The 8086-nt window shown below is 49.7% G+C and overlaps 1 protein-coding gene across 1 annotated transcript; it reads right to left on the bottom strand.

Annotated features, from left to right (window-relative positions):
* Nucleotides 1-94: 94 nt before the first annotated feature.
* RHBDD3 (rhomboid domain containing 3) lies at nt 95-8084 on the bottom strand. The gene is made up of 6 exons (XM_026689114.2): nt 7952-8084; nt 4992-5141; nt 4329-4706; nt 3468-3609; nt 2460-2753; nt 95-1330 (listed from the first exon to the last, which is right to left on the bottom strand). The coding sequence occupies exons 2-6, from the start codon at nt 5131-5133 to the stop codon at nt 1144-1146; spliced, it is 1143 nt and encodes a 380-aa protein (XP_026544899.2). The 5' UTR covers nt 5134-5141; nt 7952-8084; the 3' UTR covers nt 95-1143.
* Nucleotides 8085-8086: the final 2 nt, after the last annotated feature.

Raw genomic sequence — 8086 nt, forward strand, 5'->3', positions numbered from 1 at the left:
GCAAATCCAGCCTTTTGCCACCTTCTCACCCGTGGTGGCATCTCTCTGGCATGTGATGCTTCCTTTCTTGCTGTTCAAGTTTGGAACCTCAATGTTACTTTTTTTTTTTTAATTGGATCTTTTCTCCTTTTTGGTCTGGAAAACAAAACAAAACACCCCCAAAACCCAGCCATTCTGCATTCTATAAAGCTGTATTTCTCAATCTTTTAAAAGACTTTGACTGTCTTCAAAAGTTCCCAGGGTGGAGAAACCACCACAAATGGATGGAGATGGAATGAAAGAATCTTGTGGCACTTGGTGGATAAACTGACTAATCGTTGTAGCCCCAAACTCTGGGTGTTTGTTGGAAGGAAACCAGAATCTGCACAAAACTTACATGGAATTAAGATGGGGAGTCTTTATTGATGGTCTCAACTTTTTTGAAATTTGTATATTTCTCCTAACGGTCTTCCTTTATTATTATTTTTTGGAAAAAGATTTGTTGGGGAGGGACGGTAGCGAAGCAAGGATTGCTAGCTTGCCCTTTCCAGCATCGGTTAACAATTTTATGGGACGGGGGAAATATATTTTCTTCTGTTTAAAGAATAGTCTTTGTGCCTCTTCGTGTCTGTATCTGCTTGATCTGCATTTTTAAAAATGAACGGTATCTTTGCGCAAGCTAACACAGGGCATGTTTTCCTGGATGCTTCCCTTGGGATCCCGAAGGCTCATTCTTAACACCCCACTTTTTAAACAGGTCCTTGGTTTTAAAAGTGTAAGTGGGTGGATAGGCTTGGCAAAAACTGCCTTGGGTTTCTGCAATTCAGTTCCCTTTTGCATGCAACCGGGGTGGGTTTTGTTTTGTTTTGGTTTCGCTCCATTTATTCATCTCCAGAGTTGGGGGGGGGGAAAAAAAGGAATTGCAAGCAGACAAATCACAACTCTGGTCTGGAAAGGCATCCTCTGTTCCTCAAATCCTCACGGCCTTCTAGCAACCCAGGTAGGCCCAGATGAACCTGGGTCTGAAGCTGACCTGCAGCCTTATCCGTGCTCTTGCAAAACCAGGTTCGATTCTGCAGCGCGTCCCCTCTGTCCTTGTGGCATCCGTGGCCATTTCTTCCCAGGATGGCTGAAATTCGGCTCCAATGCCAAAAGGGGTTGATCTCATGGGTTGGGGATCGACTGAGGCCGTGTGGGAGGAGGTGCTGAGCGGGTTTCGGCTATCACCACGGCTTGGTCCCCAACATGGCCTCCGATTAGCAGAGAGACGGCTCCTTCCACATGGCCGGTGGCTGCCAAAGCGATCATGGCTTCTTCCGTCGGGAAGCCCATCTTCTGCAGCTGCTGGAGCCTGGGAAGGGGGCGAAGAGAAGAAGGCGGGACTGGTGTCAGAGGCCGGGTGGTCAGGCCCATGAAACAAGAACAACGGGGTTATTTCTGAAACTACTTCTGCAGTTCTTTTTTAATTGTCATTTACCTACAGACAGAATCTTGCCGGAGTAAAACAACTGCGTGCATCCCATACGTGCTTTTTTTTTTCAAAAGGCAACTGGACTTTCTGGTTTTTCTTTGAAGAGGTTTCGCTTTTCATCCGAGAAGCTTCTTCAGTTCTGAAGAAGAACTGAACTGAGAACTGAAGAAGCTCCTTGGACGAGAAGCGAAACGTTTTCGGGGAAAAAAAACAAGGAAGTCCAGCTGCCTCTTGAAAAAGGCACCTTTGGGACAACTGTGACCTGGATGATGGAGAATCTCCATAAACTCTGGGCATATAACTATAAATATACAGTGGTCCTCGACTTGCAACAGCGACTGCTTGACGTTACAACAGCACTGGGGGGAAAAATGACTTGGGGCTTGTCCTGTCTTTTAATTACTGGCTGAATATAAAGACAGTCAGATTAAACTCTACAAAGGCTTCCATACAAAGTTTCTTTATTGGTTCACAAGGCATCCTCAAATATAACTCACGGTTATGTCGAGATTCATCTTAATGTCCAACTCTTTGCACAGATGACTTCATAGTGTCAGAGAATAGTGATCTTTCATCCCATAACTATGGAGCAAAGGCGTGAGACACCAGCACGCTGCCGGGGTCCAAGCAGGAGTAAAGGAAACTCCCCCAACCCAACCAAGGGTCAATTCAGTGGCCAATCGGGATTACAGCTGTGACCACATGACATGAACTACATTTCCCAGGATGCATTAACTACATTGACCATGAGGCATTCCCTTAAGGGGACAGCTCCCAATCCTAACTTAACTATCTCAATTCCCGTTACCTATATACTGTCTGGACAGCACAGGGCTGTTTCTCACCCTTACGGCCGTTGCAGGATTCCCCAAGGTCATGTGATCCAAACTCACGGGAGGCAGAAGCCTCCTCGTTCGTTCCCCAGAATCTTGCACTTACAGATTCACTGCTCCTACAAGCTGGAGGCTCCACTCGGCTCCGCCCACCCGATTTCTCCCCGAGGATTTACCGGAGGGAAGAGACAGAAGATTTGAGCAGCTTCACTTCTTCTTCGTTTCTGTCTTGCAGAGAAGCCTGGATGGCTGCTTGTATTAGCTCTTCCTCCGTCGGGAAATTTGGGAGAGAGAAGGAAGGGGTGCCCGAAGCCTCGCGGGGATCCGGGAAGGGATGCTGGGACGTTGGAGGAAAAGGCAGCTGGGACTCCCGGCCTGCCCTTCGGTCGGTCCAAGAGGGAGGAGGGGGCGGGATCTGGATGGCAACGGCCCCCGCCAGGTTGGATGGAAACGCCTCCTGCGCAGGAATTCTGGAAGAAGGGAGAGAAGGAAACGGGGGTCCAAACGGGTCAGATTGGAGCCATTGCCTATTACAGTGACGGCAAACCTTTTCGGCACCGAAGCGCCCATGCCAGAGTGCTGGAAAACCAAAGACCAGCTGGCTGTTTTTGGGTCATTTGGGGGGCCGTTTTCAGACCATTTTCAGGCCATTTTGGGGGGGTCTTTTTGGCCTGAAAACGGTCTGAAAAACGGCTTGTCTTTTGGACATTTTTGGCTGGTTTTTTTGGGCTGTTTTCAGGTTGTTTGTCATACCAAAAATGGCCCTGAAAACGGCCCAAACATGGCTGGAAAACAGTCCTGGAAAACCAGGCTGTTTTGGGGGTGTTTTCTGGGCCATTTTCGATGCCCAAAAACCTCCTGGAAACGTCCATGTTTTTCGAGCCATTTTTCAGCAGTCTGTGCCCGCGAGGACCAGCTGGCTGGCATGCATGCCAGGAACCAGAAGAGCAGCTGGCGATGGTGCGCAGGCCCACTCAGAGGGCTCTGCGTGCCACCTCTGGCATACGTGCCGCAGCTTCATCATCATGGGTCTATTAGATTGTGAACTGAGCAACGTGGGACGGTGACATCGAACTACAATTCCTCAACCCCCCCCCCTCGCTAGCAAGGTGAACAACAAGGGGGTGTTGGGAGTTGTAGTCCGGCAGCCCTAAGAAAGCAAATGGACCGTCCTTCCAAAATACCTTTCCTTTTGGTCTGGAGTGGAGAGGGCGCCGGCGGAGAAAGGCCTGACCAAGTGAGAGAAAGCCCTTCTGAGGCGGCTCCAGCCTGGGATTTTCTTCTGCAGCCTTGCCAGGCGTCTCTTAGACAATGTCCCAGCACAGTCTGAAGCATTAAGGACAATTGTAGAAGCCGGAAGAGACCTCCAAGGTCATCTAGTCTAGTCTAGTGGGGTTTTTTTCCCCTTTACCCCAAAAAATCATCATCAAATTCTTGTGGTTAAAGAGCGCTATATTGCAAGCTACTTTTGCTGCAGCCAGCTGCCTGCAATTTGGCAGTTTGAATCTCACCGGGCTCAAGGCTGACTCAGCCTTCCATCCTTCCGAGGTGGGTAAAAGGAGGAGACCCAGATTGTTGGGGGGCGAGAGGCTGACTCTGTAAACTGCTTAGAGAGGTCTGGAAAGCACTGGGAAGCGGTATAGAAGTCCATTGTTAAGTGTGGAAGGAAGGAAGGAAGGAAGGAAGGAAGGAAGGAAGGAAGGAAGGAAGGAAGGAAGGGCCATGGTGGCGCAGTAGTCAGAATGTAGTATTGCAGGCTAATTCTGCCAATTGCCAACAGTTCGATTCTCACCACTCAAGGTGGACTCAGCCTTCCCTCCTTCCGAGTTGGTTAAAATGAGGACCCAGATTGTTGGGGGGCAAGAGGCTGACTCTGTAAACCGCTTAGAGAAGGCGGTAAAGCACTATAAAGCGCTATATAAGTCTAAGTGCTATTGCTATTCCTATTAAAACCGGGGAGGGCTGCCAATGATTTGGGAGCCGCATGGGCCCCCCCTCCTCTTCCCAAAGCCCCCCCTCGAAGCCCACCGGTTTGGAAAGGATACAGGCTAGCAGTCCTGTGAGCAATCCAGAGACGTTCAGGAGGAAGGGAGAACGCGGGGACAGGATCTCCCCGAGGCCAAAGAGCAATCCCCCCAAGAGAGCCGCGGACGGCCACCCCGAGCGCCTTCCGTGGCAGCCCAGCTGAGCCAGGTGGACAGGGATGTAGCCGCTGACGGAGGCCTGGGCTTCGACTCCCCGGAGTCCAGCCAGGAACAGGTAGACCAAGGCTGAGAGGGCGGCAGAGAGCGCGGTGGTCCGGAGGTAACCAAGAGTCCCTTCCTGCAGCTCGAGGTGCCAGCTCAGCAGCGGGAAGAAGACCAAGCTGGCGGCCAGGAGGGGGCCGCTGGCATGGCCCAGGCAATAGGTCACCAGGCGGAAGGCTGCAAGAGAAGAGACCTTGTCCTCTTAACGCCGTAGCTTAAAAATGCAATCCTACAGAAGCAGGGAAGAAAGCCGTCAAACTCCAGGTGGAATTAAGCATTCGTAACCGGGATGCCCAACCTTGGCACCTTTTTTTGACTGCTGGACTTCAACGCCCAGAATTCCCCCCAGCCAGGGCAGCGGCTCTGGTATGAAACATCCCATCATCCCCGGCTGGCTGCAATTGAAGGAGAGCGAGGGAAAGTCGTCTTAATGCGAGAGAAGTTTCAAAGACGGAGACCAACCTTGCAAAGGGCTGCTTAGCAAGCTGAGGGATAAGGCCAGATGTTCTCCCATGCCGGTCACCCAGGAGACACTGAGAAGGAGCATCAGGACGGAGGAAGCGATGGGGATATGCCGGGCCCACCTCTGCCTTGAGATGAACATGCCCCCTGCTAGGGGAAGAGAGGGCTATCGTTAATTGAAGGGAGCCGTTCAGCTGGTTATTGAAACTTTTCATTCCCAAAATATTCATAAAATATGCGCTACCACGGAAGGGTGAAGGTATCTACTCAGATATCTTCTCTATCCTGCGAAAAGCAAGGTGTCCTTTATTGGAGAATGTGATGGATGACGCCCAGCCCGTGAACGTGTTTCACTGGAGAAACTAAATCATGATACACCCAGGGGGATTTGGGAAGACAGGGTCATTGGCGATTGTGAATGACGTGTTTCAGAGTCGGCTTCATACAGGCCATGCCGGCATGTTGCTCCTAATAAATATTTTGAAGTTTTTTTGAAGCTCGACTCAAGGTGTATGGTTTAATTAGGGCGACTGCCGGAATCCTGACAAGCAGGGCTGGGTGTACACAATCACCGGAATCCTGACAGGGTCAGGATCTCCATCGTCAGCCAGGCCCCTGCCATGGAAACAGGGGAGACATTTGGGGCAATCCACACCTGTGTACCTAATGGTGGGAAATGAAGAGGGGGAGTTTGACACGTGAAGACTAGAGCTATTTGTATCGGTTGCTCCGGTTATCTGCAAAGTGGCTTGCCCTGAAATTCCAGCAGCCTAAACAACGCACAGTTTCTCACATCATCCATTGTTCTGTGGCCTTTCTATCTTTCGAAGCCGAGCGTTTGCTCTTTCCACGGCCTTTTGTGCCCTTTCAGATCGATGGATCAAAAACTTTCCTCTTCAGGCACAGGGGGAGCTGGTTAAGTTTGCCCAATGCCTGCCAACCACGCTTAACACTTTCCTTCATCGTTATTCCCCTTCCGCTGTGATGACCCAGGGTGGGATACAAAATAAACACAGTCACAGAAAACAGGCGAAGCCCCTTTTATTCCTTCACTTTGCTTCCAAGCTCCGAATATCCTTGAACGGAGACAAAAAAAAACACCTCCCCCAAAAACAGTTACAAAACTCCCATTAATTTCACCCTGGTGTGCAGAGCTGTTGCTTAAAGGCAGGGCTGTGGGGGTGTCTGGCAGCTGGTGGGCTTGGAGAACGCCGGCTTTGCAGCCATTTTGGACATGCCAGCAGCTTGCCCACGCGAGCCACGGCTTGCACACGTTGGAATGGCGAGGGAGCATCTCTAAAAAGGAGGCAGGCTAGAAGATGCTGGGAGAGGGATCCTGCCCACCCCCCTAAATCTAAGCAAACCAAGCCAGCTATTTCAATTATTTGCCTGGGGTTGCAAAGAGCCTGCTGCATCCCATTCTGGGGGCATGTGGGCAGGTTGGTGTGTATATATGTGGTGCTTATCTCTTCTTTTTATTTTATTTTTCCTCCTCTTGAGCCTGGCGTTCTCTAGTTTAGTTTACTTGTCATTGCACCTCGTACAACGGAATTAAATACCCTCTTCAAGTGTACGTTAGGACTATGAAAATAAAACACGAACACCCATCCTTCACACTCCACACATTGAATTGAAAACCCGCTGATATTGCATTCATGTCGCACTATATACAGTAGAATCCAATAGAGTTCCTGCCCTGGGATAGAAGCTGTTTTTCAGCCTATTTGTCCTTGTTTTTATTATTATCCTGTACCGTCTGCCAGATGGTCATAGTTTAAAAAAAAAAAGGGTGCCCAGGATGAGATGGATCTTTGAGGATGTTTTTACTTCCTACGACTTCCTTCTTGGCTTTCCCTACACCGTTTTCACCAGCCTAAATCAACTCCAGCAAGTTCACTGGCGTAAGAACAGCACACAGGGCCGTTGCTTACCAATCTCTTTACAAACCACGATTCGGGCTCCTTTCTGGAGGAAGAGGAAGAGTTGTCCAGCCTCTTCTTCAAAACCTCCAGGGATGGAACCCCCCCCCACCACCACAACTTCTTAAGGCAAGTTGCCCCACAATTAACAGCTTGTCCCAAGAAGCGGTGGGTGTTCCATCACTGGAGGTTTTTGAAGAAGAGACCGGAGAGCCGTTTGTCTGAAATCTCCTTGGTTGGTTTTCCATCCATTGTTTTTTTGGTGCTTTGGAAAATAGGTTGATCTCCCCCTCTTCTTTGGGGCAACCCTTGAAATATTGGAAGTCTCAGCACTGTAACTTTGTCGCTCGTATCCTTACAATTTATATTGACTATTTCCTAGTATGAATGATTGCTTATTGTACCCTATGATTATCATTAAGTGTACCTTATGATTCTTGACGAATGTATTTTTTCTTTTATGTATACTGAGAGTATTTACACCAAGACAAATTCCTTGTGTATCCAATCACACTTGGCCAATAAAGTATTCCATTCTATTCTATTCTTTTTTTTTTTTCAATGTGGAGGACTAAAACTGGATGCGGCATTCTAGCCCGGGGCCTTACTAAGATTTTATAAAGTGGCACTAATAATAACCTTGGCTGGATATTATTTAGACCCAGAATAACGAGTTGGAAGGAACCTTGGAGGTCATCTAGTCCAACCCCCCTGCTGATGGGAGTTGAAATCCCAAGCCAGGCACCATGGAAAGAACCATCTGGCCCTTCTCTTTTTACACCATCCCGGACAGGCTGTAGAAATTGACCGAGGTACAACTCTTCCCATCATCCACCCCCAGCCCCATTCGACTCCATTACCGGATTCCTCCACGTTTTCCAATCCTTCCACCTCTTGGACCAGGATCCCTTAGAAGCGTCCGGACGGTACCATTGTAACATCCGGCGCGGGGGGATTGCATCCGAGCGGGGAGGGGGGAAAGACCCACTACCCCCACTCTCGTTCTCTCGCTGCCTTGGCCCGCCTTTCTCCTCGCCTTACCTTTCTCTCTTCTTTGGGGGCCTCTCTCTGGTTTTGTTCCCGAAGGGAAAGGCAGGAAAGGGAAGGAAAGGCGCGTCCCCCTCCTCTTGGCCGCGCGGTGGTAGCGCCCCTTTGCGGGTGGGAAAGCCTCGCGCC

Source organism: Notechis scutatus, chromosome 13, assembly GCF_049901735.1.
Source record: "Notechis scutatus isolate UNSWTSFEM ecotype Mainland chromosome 13, rNotScu1.2, whole genome shotgun sequence".
Taxonomy (NCBI): domain Eukaryota; kingdom Metazoa; phylum Chordata; class Lepidosauria; order Squamata; family Elapidae; genus Notechis; species Notechis scutatus.